The sequence below is a fragment of the Candidozyma duobushaemuli genome (genome assembly GCF_002926085.2).
Source record: "Candidozyma duobushaemuli strain B09383 chromosome Unknown A_B09383, whole genome shotgun sequence".
Classification (NCBI taxonomy): Eukaryota; Fungi; Ascomycota; class Pichiomycetes; order Serinales; family Metschnikowiaceae; genus Candidozyma; species Candidozyma duobushaemuli.
In genome coordinates, this window is record NW_020289901.1 from 3,340,052 (window position 1) to 3,357,483 (window position 17,432).

Here is a 17,432-nt window from a genome sequence, read left to right on the forward strand (position 1 = left end):
GCCAAAACTCCAATGATTTTTATTATCTCAATCAAGTTACTCTTCGAACCAATTGAGATACTCCTCAATAATTAACGAAATTGGAATCAAAGATTCGGGTTGCTGCTCAGTTTGTCCAATTTCATTCTGATCCCCTAGTTCAAAAGCCACCCCAATTGTTCTAGACTCAAAAGCTCAAATAAATCACAAAATCAACATGCCAATTGGATTCCTTCAAAACGACGGCACCCTACAAATGGACCCCTGTCACCAGCACAATGATTCATGGTGCGTGAACCTACCTTGTTAGGTTGCATTGTACACATTTGTCGATTATCCCCACATCGTCAAGACTCTCGACAAAGGCCTGGCCCCTGCGTCCAGATATAGAAAGTCGGTTACTATAAGCAGTATGTGCTTTTTTCATGAGCCTACTTCTCGTCGTAGGTCTCTAAGGTGGCCTAGATCTGAGGCGTGGCAGCACCGTCGGCTCTAGGATCAGAACCTCCAGACCACACAACTCTACCATCTCTAGAAATGTTCTTGATGCACTGGGAACGTCCAAACACAAATCTGTCCCACCCAGTGACATGCTCCACACAATGTCCCATTTGACGCAATTCCTCCACGACTTCCTTGTCAATGCCTTCCTCAAGCTTCACAAGAGTATGTGGCGTTGAAACAGGTCCCCACGAGCCTTTACCAACATCCAAGTGTCTGTGCTCCTCATTGGGCTCAAGACAGAAACGTGGTGCATCCATTGCCTCCTGGGCATCATGACCGAAAAGAATCATATTCAACATGATCTGAACGTGAGCCTGTGGTTGGGCCCATCCTCCCATACAAGCGACCGAAGCGTAGAGCTCGTGCTGAGAGTTGGTGAGTTCTGTAATGAGCGAGGGGATGATTGTGTGGTATGGTCTCTTTCCGCCTTCTAAACTGTTGATGGCACCTGGCGACAAGTTGAAGTTACCACCACGGCTCTGGAGTGCAAATCCGTACTTGTCTGGAATAATGCCTGTTCCAAAGGAGGTGAAAACAGAGTTGATGAAAGAACACGCATTGCCGTCCTTGTCGGTGACCGTAAAGTAGACCGTGTCGGCTTTGTACATTGGGTTAGGCACTGGACCTTTGACATGTTCTCCTTCAATCTGCTCACGCTGCAAAACAGCGTCTTTCTTGATCAACCGGGACCTGGTTTCAAGCGCCTCCTCGGTAAGAGCCTTTTTAACGTCGATTTCAGGGTGAAACTCGAGATCGGCCACAAGCTCTTCGGAGTCGTAGAAAGCGAGTTTGACAGCCTCGGTGACGAAATGCAAGTACTCGGCCGAATTGTGCTTGAGGGCACGCAAATCTATGTGCTGGGCCTTGGCGAGCTCCTTAATGTAGCCTAAAGCCAAAAGCGCCACAATTCCTTGTCCACTGGGCGGAATTTCCCAGAGGTACTTGCCCTCGAACTCCATGTTCAAAAGCTCCACCTCCTGGGACTTGTGATTGGCCAAATCCTCGAGCTCCATAACGCCGCCCTTCTCCTGAAGCTTCTTCACGATCTGCTCGGCCACGTCGCCCTCGTAGAACCCCTTCTTGCCCTCCTTGGCCACCTTCAAGAACAAGTTCGCCAATGGCTCGTTCTTGAAGAAATCGCCTTCCTTGCAAAACAGCCCGTCGGCGTTCAAAAACGTATCGGCGTTCTTTCCGCTCTGCTGGATCAACTTCTTCAGCGCATTGGCCCACATTTTGGCTGCCACTGCTGAAACAGCGAATCCACCCTGGGCCAAGTCGATCGCCGGCTGGAAGATATCCAACAACGTGACGTTGCCGGACCCCCACTTCTCCACAGCATCGAGCCACCCGCAAATGGCGCCAGGCACGGTCACGGAATGGACACTTGTCAAAGGCAAACGGGGTCCTTTCACGTCTGGCTCTGTTTGTCTAACAACGTCAATGTTGAGTTTCTGGGGCAGCTTTCCGTGGCCCGACAAGCCCTGGACCTCCTTTTTCTCTTTATCATAATAAAGCACAAAACAATCGCCTCCCACGCCTGTGGAGGTAGGTTCAACAACACACAAAACCGCCAGAACCGCTACCGAGGCATCCACGCAATTGCCGCCTTTTTCCAATATTCTGATCCCTGCAGCGTTAGCCAATGGCTGTGTCAGAGCCACCATGCCCTTGGTGGAGTGCACGGTGGATCTTCTGGAGTTGAAACGAGAAAACATAAAGAAGTGGTAGTTGGTGGTTGGGAGGTTTTGTGGGGTTGTTCAGCCGTGCGTTTTCCGCGTCACGTGTGATAAAGCTGGGCAGAGATAACGAATGTGGGGGCAAGTGGGGGGTCCCAATTCCTCCTGTGATTTGGAATTAAGCGGTTTGGAATAGAAATTTTGAGATAGAACTCAAGAAATTCTTTGGGTGGAAGTTTATCGGCAATTGTCGGTCGCACGGATCGGCTATTCGAGTCGCGATAAGCCGACAGAAGGTGGGACAATGAACCGAGGGCTTAGTCTGGCTGAAAAATAGGCTTATAAGGGTTATAAACGGCTGTGGAGTTTTTTTTTTTTTTTTTTTTTTTTTTTTTTTTTCGAGGAACTCGACTCAATTGATAAAACTAAATTTTTGCCTTGTCGTTGGTGGAGTCACTCTGTTTGCGAGGTGAGTATCCGTGGGTTCCTGAAAATTCCACCGAGCGAAGATGAACCAAATAGGTTTTGATCGTTGAGCTCTTCAATCGAGCCCATTTTGCTCAATTAGGCAGCTTTGGCTTTTTTAAGCTTTTGCGAAAACGAATATATTAATTGGAAGGTGGGAAAGCCGAGGCAAGGTCTTGGAGATGCGTTCATGGAATTAACGCTATGATCAGACCGATCGGCCCGACCTCGACGATTGAGTGAATGGACTTGCCTAGACCAATCAGGAAACTCTCTTTAGTGATAAAAACATGAAATTTGTTTGAATTTTCGAGACAAGGTCACACTTTCATCGATCTAAAGTAGTGCTTCTGTAGGCACAACTGTGACAGAGGAGTCGAGAAGCAGCATTGAAAGCATTGAAAGCATTGATTGAAGGTCACTGACCTCTGCTCAATTTAATTGGATTGTTGGAAACCAGAAAACCCGCCAACTTGGCGATTCGTACACTGGTCCCATGATGACATCACTACGTATATCGACAAAATCCTCGAAATTTTTGATCAAATCGAAAATCAAAGTAAACTTTTCCAATACTTACAAAATCTCCAGCTAAAATCACCGAGCTTTCTCGAGGTAAGTCGTACGACCAGTAAGCGTACATCACCACCCATATCTGCACCGAGCACCGTGAACCACCTACACTTTAAACTACCAACATTTTACCGAAATACAGTTCCTTCAAATCCGTTTCCACGATCAATTCACTCTTTCAAAGACCGTTACTGATTCCACGATCAACCCCATTATTTCATAGACCGTTAGCTATTTCCACGATACGTCGTTTGCAGCCATTCACCAGACCTCCCCTCCACCTCCAAAACTCCACCTCCAAAACTTGAAAATCCAAAATGCAAAATCACCGAAACTCTCAAATTCGCCTTCACCCCGCCCCCGCAAAACCACTAATTGTGGCGATCTGTGGCTGGCGGGTATAACTGCCCTAGTGGTCGCACTGACATCACCGCAATTGCTCTTTCTGGGCTCACCAACCACTCCACGTTCAGCAAGCGCAACCAAGAGCGAGAAAGCGTGATTATTGAACGGCGAATTTCAAAGAATGAAATGTTCAAAGTGAAGTTTCACCAAAGTGAAGGTTCATCAGAGGGAAGTCCACCATAGGAATCTCCATAATCGCCCTTTCAGCTTCACATCCAGCCGTGCAAGGTTTATCTGAAAAACGTCCCACTATACCACAAGCAACCATCAAAAACCACAATCGCGCCCTCAGAGCACGTCTCGTGCAGCTCGGGGTTCAGGGTTCAAGTCCGGTGCAAACGATCACCGCAACAGCAACCATCCCACTATAAAAGGCCCACTGCCCCACGCTTTTTCAACAATATCTATTTTTCATCAAACACCACCCATGGCTGCTCCTTCCGCCACCGAAGTCAAATTCAAGCTCAACGACGGCCACCTGATCCCCGCCTTGGGCTTGGGAACCGTTCCATCGGACGATCCGTCAAACACAAAGCTCGAGGTGCTTACTGCCATCAAGGCTGGATTCCGCCATATCGACACCGCCTGGTACTACGGAACAGAAAAGTACGTGGGCGAGGCGCTCAAGGAGTTGTTTGACGAGGGCGTCGTCAAGAGAGAGGAGATCTTCGTCACCACCAAGGTGTGGCCCTCTTTCTGGCACAACCCGGAAAAGTCCTTGAACACATCCTTGGAGACCTTGGGTCTTGACTATGTGGATCTTCTTTTGCAGCACTGGCCAATTGCCCTCCACGGTGACGCCAAGGGTCTTCCTGCCGTGCCTACGGACGATGACGGAAACTTGAAGTACGACGATGATCCAGTCAAGGGTACCAAGTTCATCGGCGTTTACAAGGAGCTCGAGAGACTCAAGAACACCACCGACAAGGTGCGTTCGATCGGTGTTTCCAACTACAACATTGACCGTTTGGAGTGGCTTCTCAAGGAGGTCGAGACCGTGCCAGTGCTCAACCAGATCGAGTTGCACCCACAGTTGCCACAGCAGGATCTCGTGGAGTGGGCTGAAAAGCACAAGATTTTGATCGAGGCGTACTCGCCCGTGGGAGCTGACGGTGCCCCCGTTTTGCAGCTTCCTTTGGTCAAGAAGCTTGCGGAGAAGTACGACGTTACCACCAACGAGATTGCCAATGCTTACCATATTTTGGAGGGAAGAATCACCTTGCCTAGAACGTCCAACTTGGAGAGAATCAAGAACCTCACCAGGTTGCCGCAATTGACCCAGGAGGAGTTGGAAAAGCTCCACCAGATCGGCGAGAAGGCGCCCAAGCGTTATAGAAACGATCCGTTCGGCCACGGTCTTGGTTTCAAGTACTGGGAGGGCGACAGATTTCCTCCCAAGAACTGAGGCGACGGTTTATAGTAACGACTGATGATCGATGGAGGTGTAGGCTGTATGGTAGAACCAATTTAGCAGTATAGATAGATTTGAGTGCTGTTTAAAGGGTAATGTACTGTTTAGCTTGATTGACTTAGTATTGTGAATGGTTGATTTCAGATGGTCGATACGGTGAATGCAGCCGACCTACCATTTCCAAGATGATGCATATTTCTGGAAATACACTTATCACCAACTTTCATGGACTCACTTTTCGCAGCCATCTTCTGAAACCATCTTTGCGATTTCCACAACGCTGAAACGTCTTTTGCACTATTATAGTTCGTGTAAGCACCGAAAAGATAACTTCCTGCGTCTTTAAGCTATTTTGATCTCTTGTAAAAATCTTCTAGAAATGGGTTGACACATTTTTGCATGAACATTGCATTAGGACGGCAAGATGAATTCAAACGGCACCATCGAGCACATTTTTAAAATCCTTCGAGCACCCATCAACAAATGATATTAAAAGAAAAAAACCATGATTTAAGATCTTAAAATTCTAAATTCAACAAATATCCCCATGCTACCTCTTTTGGTACCTGCATTTCTTATCGGTATGCATCATTCTGCAGGTCGTCTGCTTTAGGATGGATCATTGTGAGGAATATCATCCCTGGACTCCAGCAATTTTAGATATAAAATTCACCATCTTGTAGCTACTAGTTCTTTCTCAATATCATTCAAAAAAAAATTCATCGGACCATGTCAAACCTTGATGCGTCCGTAAAATGCTTCGTTGATCTTCATTATGGCGAATCGGGGACGAAGACTTGATTGAGTTCAGATTACCGTTTGCACTCACCCTAAAAAGAGACTATGCTTATTGGTATTCCTGCTTTATAAAGGAGGTCAAAAGAAAATTCTACTGGGATGTCGGTGATTATATGAATATCTACTTCTTCAATGGGCCGAAGGAGGCAGAAAAGTATCTTCAAAACTTAGACAGCACTCGTAGAACAGAAGTGAAGAATCGTGCTGCAAATATTTGCAAGTCAATTTCCAGAGCATGTATACATCCAGGTTTTGACTAGGATCGATTCGACCTGCTTAATGAACCCCTCGATATGTTTCGTGATCTCCACCTTCGTTGTTGTGAGATGAATCCAAGGGAGTATATCAATTTTTTGCAAGTTAAAGAGGGTCGACTTTGGATTCATGATGACCATAATCATGATCCCGATCTCTATGATCTTTACTGTAATGCCTTTTTTTTTTTTTTTTTTTTTTTTTTTTTCTGGTCTGTTATGAAAAGCAGTTGTCGTTGTTAAAAAAGAAGAATGGAATTCAATCCCCTTGATTAATGTGGTTGTTGGTGGCTTTTGGAACGAGATACTGAAAACAGGGAAATTGACATCAAACCAGGGTAGAAGAGACTAGATTCAATCAGGCTGAACATCAAATGTGATGAGAGTGGGGCTAATTTTTTTTTTTTTTTTCTTTGGTTTGGAGGACGTTTAATCCTACATGATTATTCATTTGGACTCTTTGGTTCATTGGTCGGAACATGTTGACGCTCTGATAGACTTCATTATTGAAGACAACTTGCTGCTTCTAAACAGAGAGGGCTTTAATCGGTACTTCTGTGGAGCTCAATGAGCAACTTCACCCGTTGTTCAAGTATAACTCTTTTTAATTGCGCTGGCAATTTAAAAGGAAATTTGAAGCATGCAAAAATTCTACGAGCATCTCTTGTTTAAAAGTTCGGCATTTTGAGTCATGACAGACTAATAATAATCCAGCAACTGTTTCTAATAACTATAAAACAAACAGCCCGGGCGCCTCAAAACCATTCTTTCAAAAATGGAACCTCCTTTAATCTTTCTTATCTGCTGGGGCGGTTTATCAGGTGTGGTCGTACTTGTTTTTGCTTGCTTTGTGTGCTACCAAGAATGGTACATAGGAAAGTCAAAGAAGAGAATTGTTTCAGCTCAACCTGTCCATGCTAGTATCAGTCCGCAAGTTGTTCAGGATACTACTGCACAGCCTACTAACCAAGAAACCGGGGATCCAGACGATACTGCTACTTCAGTCCAAGAGAGTATAAGTCTTGATGATCTACCATCCACGACGACCGGTGAGGGCCTGAATTCAAATGCCTCTATTGAGACGCCGTTGCCAGTATATGAAAGTGGCTATTTGCCCCAGTATAGTGAGGTTGAGTTTGATAGGTAGGTGGATAGTTCGATGGTATTTGTCTATGATGGTGTGAGCAATTAAGGGTTCTTTATTTGGCAACAATGGCGTTACACAGTGTCCCTGTGTGTTAGTATGATTTTTAGTAATAGGATGATAGAGGCATTTGGTATGTAGGTACTAGAAGTCAAGTAAACTTCGAAATTCCAAGTCTCGCGAGAACTTGATGCACTTACTTGAATTCTTGATAATTAGCTGACTCCAAAAGAGAAGCCCGTTGGTTGCTGTTTATCTTGATGTGCTTTCCCGATTTTGACCTTTCAGTAAAATACTAAAGACTGGTGGGAAGCTTTGACGGACGTAATTCGATTGTTATAAATCCAGCCATGAAAGCTGCTTTTCTCTCTAATTCAAATAGAGCTACCAAAGAGCTAGGTTTCAATTCATGACGCTTGTAGTCTTCGTGAGATTGTACGTTCTGATACATAGAAATCAAATTGGGGTATTATACTGGCTATACGACGTAGTCACGCTGTTTCAGTGAGAATGCAATTTCTGTTATTGCCAGAATGTCAAATTAAAATAAAAATTCGAAAAAGGGGAAAAGGTGTGTTACTTCAGAAGCTCGGGAATGGATTTTTGGACTTTACTACATTCACATCTTCACGACGACTAAATGTTACACCAAGAGCCATTCCTGAAACAGCTCTCACCACTCAAAGACCAAATCTGTATAACTGACCGCTTCCTTGGTCCGCCATCAACTATCCTAAAATGGAAAATCTCGATATAAACGACCGCATGACATCAAAAGCTACAATTCCGATTCACTCCGGGTCTTTCGTTCTTCGTGATATTTCCACTTGCTGAGGAATATGAGAAGATGTCCACGATCGAATCATACTTTCGTCAGAAAGACATTCAATATATGGATATCTCTGAAAGAGTGTACAATGCACATACCAGATCTTACCATCCCCCATTCGATGTCAGCGAATTCTTTGAAATAAAGAGGCGAGTTTGCAACCACGGAATGAGAAACCCAAGAAAAGAAAGTTTTCGGGTCAATAGGTTATTAGTATGTTAGGGTTGATAAATCAGTGGGTAGATTGCGCTCCTCAATTGTTTCTTAACTATGTGATATTGCAAATACTAAAACCGAAAAATTGTCATATGAGATCAGTTTAATGCCCCAGACTCAAAATATAGTCCACACGCTTAATCCCCATTCACCTTCTCCGCATACCCTACACTCTTTCCCAATCTATTATAATATTCTCTATATCCCAATCCTGATCAGCCAAACGACTCGGTGTAGCAGTACACATCTGGAGCATGCTTGACCTTTCTGTTCTTCTGGCAACTCAAGGTGATCTCACCATTGAACAACTCAGGTCCACAGCCCACACAGGCAAGTGCCTTACGGTAAGTAGGGTCCCGAAGCTCCGTGGCAGCGTCGGTGATGATATCGTCAAATTGTGGTCTGCTGTATGTGACAGAATAACCACTCCAGTCCTGGAGAGAAGCCGAGGAGGATCCGTACAGCTGCTGCCTGGCAAAAGTCTGCTCGAGCGTTTCTGACTTTTTCGATTCCTTGTCTTTTTCTTCAACGGTGACGGGCTTAGGCTTCTCCAGAGTAAGATGCAAGGCCAAATGGGCTCTTCCTTCGTTCAAAAAAGGAATGAACTCGGGCCACAAGTGGTCAAACCACTGGAGATTGGCCATCTTCTTCATCGACAAAATAATCTTGATTTTGGTGGTTTCCGGACGGTACATGTAATCGCCAGCCTCGTCTCTCTGCTTGAGCTTTTTGAGGAGATCCAAAGCAACTGGAAGGGTGAAAGAAGCACCAGAACCAGCACTGAAGAAAAGAACGGTTTCAAATTTAGTGAGCGGCTGGTACTTGGCGCCGTAGGGTCCGTTGATGCCTGCTTTCATTTTGAAAATGCGTGGAGATGCAAACTGGTCAACGACGTTTTTGAGTTCCTGGATCTGTGGTCTGAGCTCCTCGTCCTCAGCTGCTTGCATGAGTTTTTCTTCACTAGTGATGGAATTGGACAGCTGGGTGGCAGAAAGCACCGACTGTGTTTCAGCAGATGTCTCGTCGTCCTCGGTTTCACTCAACTTGTTCAACTTCTTCATGAGCGCCTTGGTGAAGCCCTTCATCACCTTGATCACAATGACCTGTTTTCCGGAATCTGGCAAGCTGGCGATCGTGAATGGGTGGTACTGGAACAAACTCACCTTCATGACGTTCAAGTAAATATGCTGACCAGCTCTCCAGCCTCCATAACGAGGAACAAGGAACCACCACCATCTGTCCTGGTTGTGGGGCTTGATTTCCACGGGAATGGAGATTCTGATGGTGGTGTCGTCCAAAATCTCAAAGTCCGAGTTGCCTTTGGTGGGTCCTCTACGTTTTGTGACGATACCCAAAACCCTCGAGGTGATTCTGTCCAAAACCAACATGTGCACAGCCAAAAGCACAGCAGCCTTGTTGCCTCCGTTGTGGAAAAAGGCCAAGAGAAGCATGACAAAATTGAACACTCTGTGCTGGGCCAAAAAAAAGTCGAAAGCGAAGTTTCTAATAAACTTGAACGATGCAAGGCACAACATACCCAAACAGCCGTACGAGATCATGCCGAAGATCTGGGGTGGGATCTGAATCATGATGTAAAACTCCAAACTGAGCCAGTACTGGAGAGAAAGCGCCATGTGAAGCGTCACGGCAAGAAACATAAAACGTCCGAGCCATTTGTGGAAGAAAACGGACTTGTCCAAATCAAGACCACTCAAGGTGGAAACAAAGTCGTTTTTGGCGACAAAAAGGAGAATTGCCGGAAGGTTTCCGATGGCGATACGGCCGATTCTCTTGGAAACAACATAGTATTGAGGCTCGTAGTCGATTTCCTCGGTTTGAGCAATACAGAGCACGGCGTTAAGGCCCAAGTGGATGGCTATCAGAACAAGCATAGCAGGCTGGACAAAAAAGGCGTGTTTGAAGATGGTGATTTTGAACACTTTGGTGAACCCCTCGTAGTGCCTCATCATGGTCCAGAACCTGTGGTATTTGAGTGTTTTCTGTTCCCGCTTGGTCCGGAGGTAGAACGGGATCCAGCAGAAAAGAACACCGTGAATCATGGGAAGAAGAAAACTCACCAACATGGCGAGAAACTCGTATCTGGTGTTACGTTCCTTTTCCACGAAAAACTGGTCTCCAAGGGCGATAGTCATTGTTCGAGGGAGTTGATGCTAACTGGCTGAAATATGCTGATTCTTGCTGGAAGAAACAAGAAGTATAAATATGGGGTTGAAGAAATACACCAAAGAGGAGTTGTTCGAAGCCCTGTTTGATAATCTCTTATGCTATCGATGTGATATGGGAACCTGGCTGACTGAGGGGAAAGCTAATATAGATCTGCCTTGTATGCTTTTGGGTTTGAAGGAGACAGGAAAGATCCACCGATGAGCTAGCTTGACAAGACTTGTGGTTCGATTAATAGGACCTCCTGGGGAATGGACTGATCTTTTTGATAAGAGCCAAGGTGTCTGGATGACTTGGGAGCCGGGGTGTCTTGGTGTGCTGGGCAGAGTATGAAATTTCTGGGTTTTCTTGATCGCCGGATTCAGCTACTTCTTTAATGGAAACGGTGCCTCGATGCGATGGTGATATCGGTGGATTGCGAGGCCGGAAGTCGAAGGGGAGTTCCGAGGGTTTTCGTGCCGAGGGTCTGATAATTCCTCTAAGCGATATGTCCACTGCTGAGAGTACATGAGGCGGCCTACGGAGAGGAAAGACGGGGGCCGGTGATTTCGGTGGAAGAGTTATCTGATGGTCTGTATGCAGTCCGTGCGTCCACATATGCACAAGAAAGGCGTCTTGGAGCGTACAGATGGTCGTAGATACTGCTGTATGCAGGCAGACAATCGTTCGCTCATGCGGGCTTAAATTTCTTGGCGCTTCGTAAAAGCTGGCGCCGTGCCAAGGCGCTTCTTATTATTGACGGGTGTCAACCGGAACGGTTCTAGGGACGAGATGGGGCAGAAGAGATTCGGATTTCATCTAAGGCTATTCGGGTTTTGTTGGCCCCGGATGCGCCCCGTGCGGCGCTACTGTGGTTTAAAATGCCGTGGCCGCCGCACGCAGGCCGGAACGCATGGACCGAGGGTGAGACCCCCGGAACTCTCCCACCGGCTGCCCACCGGCTGCCCACCGGCTGCAGGCCAGATTATAGTTCCGCTCCAACCCTACTCCATAACCTATCAAGCGAAACCAAGAATAATGAATGACCAGAAATGCACCAAGAATTCTGGCCCTGGCTTCTCCTAATATCCCATCGAGCATAAATACCCCCCTCTCTACCCTCCATCTTCCCCCCTCATCAAAAATCAATATCCCACAATGAAGCTTACCAACGCCTTCACCGTCTTCTCCCTCCTTGGTTCCGCCTTTGCGGTCAACCAGTGGAGCACCTACCCCAGTGTTCCCAAAACGGCAACCTACAACGGTTTCGCCGACCCCATCTACGACGATCTTCCAGAATGTGCCAGAAGCTGTGTGGAGCTTTCCACCAGATCCACCCCTTGTCCTTACTGGGACACAGGCTGTCTCTGTGTGATGCCCCAGTGGTCTGGTCTTGTGGCCGAGTGTATTGTCCAGGGCTGCCGTGAAAAGGAAATCGCCACTGCCACGTCGTTGGCCATGTCGCTTTGTAACAAGGTGGGAGCCAATGCCTGGATCATGCCTTCTTCTGTTTCCAACCTTCTTTCCAGCGCTGCCGGTTCTGCTTTCTCCGCGCCCTCCACCACTCCCGACTCGCCATGGACGGAATCGTCTGTTTTGCTGTCTGTGTTGGCTACGGCGAAAACCGAGGACAAGACCCGCTCTGGCGGTCCCACCGATAGTAGCAGTTCCAACGGCGCTGCGGCCCAGGGCGCCGGCGTTGCGCTTATGTTGGTTCTCGGTGCTCTTTTGACTTAGGTACATAGGAATTCAGGACGAGGGTTCTGGTGTTAGAAGAGGTGTAGGTGATGCAAGGCAGGTGAGCTTTGGGATTTCCGTGAGTTTGAAATATAGAGATTTCTGTGAGTTTGAAGCCGTGTAGTGACGTCAATTTGTTTACCAAATGAAAAGCGCCGTTATCCATACTTGCGAGATCTAGGGCACATTGCTCACATTTGCAACCATTCCATAGCACCCATGAACACAATGCTCTTCAGTTAAACACCTACTACTTTTGCAAACGTTCTTCATCAAAAACAGGCTCAATCTTAAGGAGCCTTTTGGCCCCCATTACCCACAAATAATGCATCCATACCCTTACCTTGCACGTCCATACCCTAACCAGTTTCCACAACCCACATATAAAATCTCTTAAAAGTCTCGAACTAATCTATATTAATTCTTTAAATATGTCAGAACGGTCACACGCCCCTCCAGTTTAGAGATTTGGCGATTTGGTTGTTGTATGCCTATGTGGGCTAGGGCGATGGGCCGAAGGCCGATATGTCCGTCGAGGGCGATATGAGGAATGTGATGGATTAATGTAATGAGTGATGTAATGGGGATGGTGAGATAGGGTAGAGCCGAGGGTAGGGCACGGGTTTGAATTTTCGAATTTTCAGTTATTTTAAATTTGCCTCGTTGAAGGGGTTTGAAGGTTCAGGTGGCTCATCTCCAGAAGCGATGCTCATCTCGAGCGATGAGGCGTGAAATATCATTGATTCTGGAAGACAGTCTGGAAAGCAAGAAATGGTATTATTGCTGGCTAATAAGGGCCGCTCGAAGCCAACAATAATAAATCAAGTAATCTCCTTATTCAAATTGTGGTTTTGGTGAACCTACCATCTCCCATCTCATCTCGATTCTGTAGAACCTACAAACATCAGTTTGGCTCCTACTCTTACCAAAGCAATCTACCAATTGTTTTTTTTTTTTTTTTTTTTTTTTTTTTTTTTTCTTTAATTCAATAATTTTCCAAAACTCAAGCCTCCTGCCCAATCCCGCCCATCAACCTCACCTCAATCAAAAGCCCTGGGTCCGCATTTGCAGCCATTTTCCAAACCAACCAAACCCCATCCGCCACGACTTGCCCGTTTTGAAAAACAAACGTCCATTTTCACAGGTTCCCTGAATCCCCAATTGAGCCCTGGTCCCTTCAGCACATCCAAATTCACACGAGACGAGGTGGACACGGACATATCGGAGCCGCTTGGGTCTTGGCTTTCGACCAACCTCTGCCAATCGTCGGCACCTCATTATAATCACGGAATGCTTGTTCTGGGTTTTGTGCTTGTTCTGGGTTTTGGGTACCACTGTGAATTACGAGAAGACAATGGTGGAGGGTCCCCTCAGGTGTATGTCTAGACCAGGCGGGGCATTGATGAATTTGAATGAGAGGATGCCGCTTCAGAGATGTGATATTTTTGAATGCCAGTTTGATACGGCGATATGTCCATGGTGCAACTGGGAGGGGTGACATTATGGATTGACGATCACCTGGTCCAACGGCATATATAAGGTTTGGGGACCATAGAAATTAAAGACTCCAAGATAAGCATTACTTCAACTTTAATAGAAAAGAATGAGCGAAGACTATGTTCCTGACTTTGTGAGCTGAGAACATGTCCTCTTTGTGACTTTAACATCCACCATGCTGCTCTAAAGGTACCACATTCCGATGCTGAAAAATCCGAGATCTCCAGCACATGTCAATCTCCCTGACACTACAATACAACCTACAATTCTCCCAAACGGTCAATCCTAAACGGTCATTCCCGTGCATCCAAGAGTCAATCATAGTACATCATAGTCAATCTTATAACGCATCCAAGCCACCCAAGCCACTGCCGCTTAACCAGAGTCTAACGCCAAAATCCACGTATATTCCTCCATATTAGAAACTGCCTCTCGCTAACTAAACCCATGCCATACTACCACCCAAATCCCCATGCCATTTTTGTGAATTTTTCGGAGCTTCCGGAGAGGTAGACCCTGTTCAGCAATCACTAAACGGAACCGAAGCATAAGCCCCCTAGCGTACCGAGGAGAAAGAGGACCGGTGCACGGCGATCGGGCCCTCGGTTTTCTTGTGCCCGTTCCGACCCGTCAGCCGCCGCACTGCCCTCGGTTTCTGTGCATTAGGCGCATTGCATCTCCCCATCATCTGATGGATCTGATACTGCCGCAAGCCCCCGCCTTACCGAGAAAAGAAAACCTCGTCAGTGATGGCCGAGATGGCCGAGGGTCAGGTGAGATGGAAATAAAAAAATAACATTGATTACGAGCATACAAATCCCTATAAACGAATGCCCCTGCCACAAAAGACCCACCCCGTTTTATGTCACCCCACAGGATCATAACCGGACAGACAGAGACCTATTGTTTTGTCATTTTAGGCCCCTCGGTATCTATTCCATCGGCGGCGCCGCACTCACGCCATCTCTTCTCATTGGTCACCGGCAAGGCCCGAAAGAAACGCAAACATACAGCTTCAAAAGCTGATGCCTTTTTTCAGTTAAGCATGGCTTGCTGTGTAAGCCAAGCTGCGTGACTAAGCCTCCGTAGAGCCCGCTAAGCCCTCTAGAACCATTTCAGAAACTCTCTTTAGACGCACCTGCCCACAACATTGCTTACAATATCAATGTTTGTTTCTTATGCACCTGCTTGACGGATGAACGTCAACCTGGCTCCACTCGCTTGCAGAGCATCCACATCACTCTGCTCGTGACGACCGATGTCACCGAGAAGTCTGTGGTCCTGCACACAGGCCTGCCATCGATCTTTGTCGCTGTGAGCCGTGCATGGGCGACTTCCGAGGGGGCTAAACCGAGCACGGACCTTCGAGGGAAGTCCAAGTGGGAGGGCAGTTTTTAAGGAGAATCGAGCCAATAGAGCAATTCAAAAAGTGGCAGAAAAGCGAAACCTCCCCAGAAAATGCCTACCTTCCACCGGCAGACTGGGATGCCCCCGGAATCCCCGATGCCCTGCAGGGCACCTGGTCCCTACGGGGACGGCACCCTCGGAACTCGCACACCCATTTTGCACCCATAAAAAACCTTCAAAATCCTCATCTCAACCCCAAATACCATGCTTCCTTTCGTCTTCCTCCTTTCCGGCGCCCTCGCCTCCCAGTGGGACACCTACCCCTCCGTGCCCAAGTCCGCCAGCATCAACGGTTTCGCCGATCCCATCTATTCCAAACTCCCAGAATGTGCCAAGGAGTGTGTCACTCTTAGCACCAAGAGCACGCCTTGCCCATACTGGGACACAGGCTGTTTCTGCGTTATGCCCCAGTGGTCGGGCCTCGTGGGCTCCTGTTTTGCCGAAAAGTGCCAAGGCTCCGACGTTGCAAGTGCCACTTCTTTGGCCTACTCTCTCTGTGAGTCCGTGGGTGCCAATATCTGGATGATGCCTGCCTCGATATCCACCGAGCTTTCTCTGGCGGCCGGTACCTGGCAGGTTGCTGCTGCCACGACCAAGGACTCGGACTTTGGCGACAACGGAAACAAGAAGATTTCAGGCACCAACGTGGTGACTGGTTCTGCTTCCACTTCCAGCATTGAGTCTGCCAGCTCTGTGGCTGCTGGTGTGACTGGCGGTGCTAATAACACCAACAGTTCTGGGAACTCCACCGACGGCTCTCTGTCTCTGGACTCTGGTGCCAGTGTGCAGCAGACCGGTATTGCCGCCTTGGTGCTTGTGGCCTTGCTCTCTATGTTGCACTAGGCGTTAGGGGTTTAAAAGTTCGTAAATAGTCAATCTGTGTTTGGATCGGTGTAGCATCCGCTGTTGTCATATTGCAGTTAGCATATTGACGTTATCATATTGCGTTGATTTGAGTAAGTGGTGTAGGCCGTCTTTTATTTAGGGTAATAGATTGTTGTAAGATGGAGAGGGCTAGGTATGGATCCCAGATTGATGGATCGGATTCATTCAATTTAGTAAATTAAAGCGTATTTCAGTTGGTTTGGTGGCTGTATGCTTTGTCTGTGTATAGTTGCAAGGAAGAGAGGACCTAGCATTGATCTCATGGGTTTGAAGAAATGTGTTCTTCACATTAGTTTCAGAAAATAAGAGTTGATTGATAATTTTTATAATTTGTGGATTAATTCTACGGTGCTTCTGAGAATAGTCTGGCTTTTTCACACCACCTTCAAACAAGGACTGGTACCATGTCTCAGACCTGCCAATGTTCCATTGATGCAAAGGCCAATAAAGGAAGAATCTGCTACCAAAGCAGTAAAATTCTGGCAATATTGAGACTGTGCTGGTTGATGGCAGTACATCAATTGTGGGCACTGTTCATAGCACAATTCACGTATTTCCGACTTTTTTTTTTTTTTTTTTTTTCTTTTTTTCGAAACGGACAAATCCATATTGACGGAGAAGAAGACCCCCGAGGAAATGCACGACGCCAAAAGCATATCGTCAACAATAGAACACGAGTTTCCATGCCAAGAGACAAAGACAGCTGACTCCGTATTTTGAAGCGGGTGGAGACCAAACACCATACAGCCCGATTTCAAAAAATTCAGTTAATTCTGAATACCTCCAATTCGAAGCTTCACTGCGTTTTGTGTTCAAGTTCTAGTTCTTCAAAACCTCAAACCATGCTTCACCCCGAGCTTCTAACCTGAAACAATATAGTCAATTTCCGGGGTAGTTTCAGGGCTCAAACCGGCGGGTTCACGAACAAGGCAGCGGATGTTCCAATAAGGAATGCTTCCGACGGAGCCAATGGCGAGTGGATTCAAGAATCAAAACCAAGCCACCCACGTTGATTATAGAAATTGAGATTTGCTTTTGAACATCACAATCCATCTCTACAAGGCATTTAATTTGCAAATGACTAATTGTGCCATTTGTCAGTTGTCTCCCTTTGTAAACCCGAAACCCCAATGCTTCATTTCAAAGCTTTGTCTGTCAAGTATTTTAAGTAGCTGTCGGTGATACCGCTGCCCAATTGGGATGGCTGCAACGAGGATAAACAGGCAGGACACGGCCTTTTTTGGCAGCAACGAAAGAAATGCAAAAGTAAACATGGAGGGGAAAGCTCCAGTGAAACATCGAGCTGTCTAATTAAGGTTTCGGCGAGGAGAAGGCTAAAGGTGAAGCAAGCAATAAACGAGAGCCTGGCGATGAAATTACTTTATTTCTGAAAGAGGCGTAGCAAGCGTGGAGATTTCGGTCTGCTAAATTAAGATCCCGCTTAATTAAGATCCCGTTTAATAAAGATCCCGTTTAATTACGATCCCGT

General features: G+C 46.7%; 5 protein-coding genes across 5 annotated transcripts; 3 read left to right on the forward strand and 2 right to left on the reverse strand. All coding sequences in view use genetic code 12, as the record gives it.

The window, feature by feature from the left end:
• Positions 1 to 440: 440 nt before the first annotated feature.
• On the reverse strand, positions 441 to 2,198 carry ECM38 (Ecm38p; the record flags this gene model as incomplete). The annotated part of the gene is made up of 1 exon (XM_025480037.1): positions 441 to 2,198. One exon carries the CDS (start codon positions 2,196 to 2,198, stop codon positions 441 to 443), a length of 1,758 nt encoding a protein of 585 aa, XP_025339510.1.
• A 1,831-nt stretch (positions 2,199 to 4,029) lies between these two features.
• On the forward strand, positions 4,030 to 5,007 carry ARA1 (D-arabinose 1-dehydrogenase (NAD(P)(+)); the record flags this gene model as incomplete). The annotated part of the gene is made up of 1 exon (XM_025480038.1): positions 4,030 to 5,007. The coding sequence occupies one exon, from the start codon at positions 4,030 to 4,032 to the stop codon at positions 5,005 to 5,007; it is 978 nt and encodes a 325-aa protein (XP_025339511.1).
• A 3,462-nt stretch (positions 5,008 to 8,469) lies between these two features.
• Positions 8,470 to 10,407, reverse strand: FRP1 (Frp1p; the record flags this gene model as incomplete). The annotated part of the gene is made up of 1 exon (XM_025480039.1): positions 8,470 to 10,407. One exon carries the CDS (start codon positions 10,405 to 10,407, stop codon positions 8,470 to 8,472), a length of 1,938 nt encoding a protein of 645 aa, XP_025339512.1.
• Positions 10,408 to 11,575: 1,168 nt separating this feature from the next.
• Positions 11,576 to 12,154, forward strand: CXQ87_001504 (CFEM domain-containing protein; the record flags this gene model as incomplete). The annotated part of the gene is made up of 1 exon (XM_025480040.1): positions 11,576 to 12,154. The coding sequence occupies one exon, from the start codon at positions 11,576 to 11,578 to the stop codon at positions 12,152 to 12,154; it is 579 nt and encodes a 192-aa protein (XP_025339513.1).
• A 3,108-nt stretch (positions 12,155 to 15,262) lies between these two features.
• On the forward strand, positions 15,263 to 15,901 carry CXQ87_001505 (CFEM domain-containing protein; the record flags this gene model as incomplete). The annotated part of the gene is made up of 1 exon (XM_025480041.1): positions 15,263 to 15,901. One exon carries the CDS (start codon positions 15,263 to 15,265, stop codon positions 15,899 to 15,901), a length of 639 nt encoding a protein of 212 aa, XP_025339514.1.
• Positions 15,902 to 17,432: the final 1,531 nt, after the last annotated feature.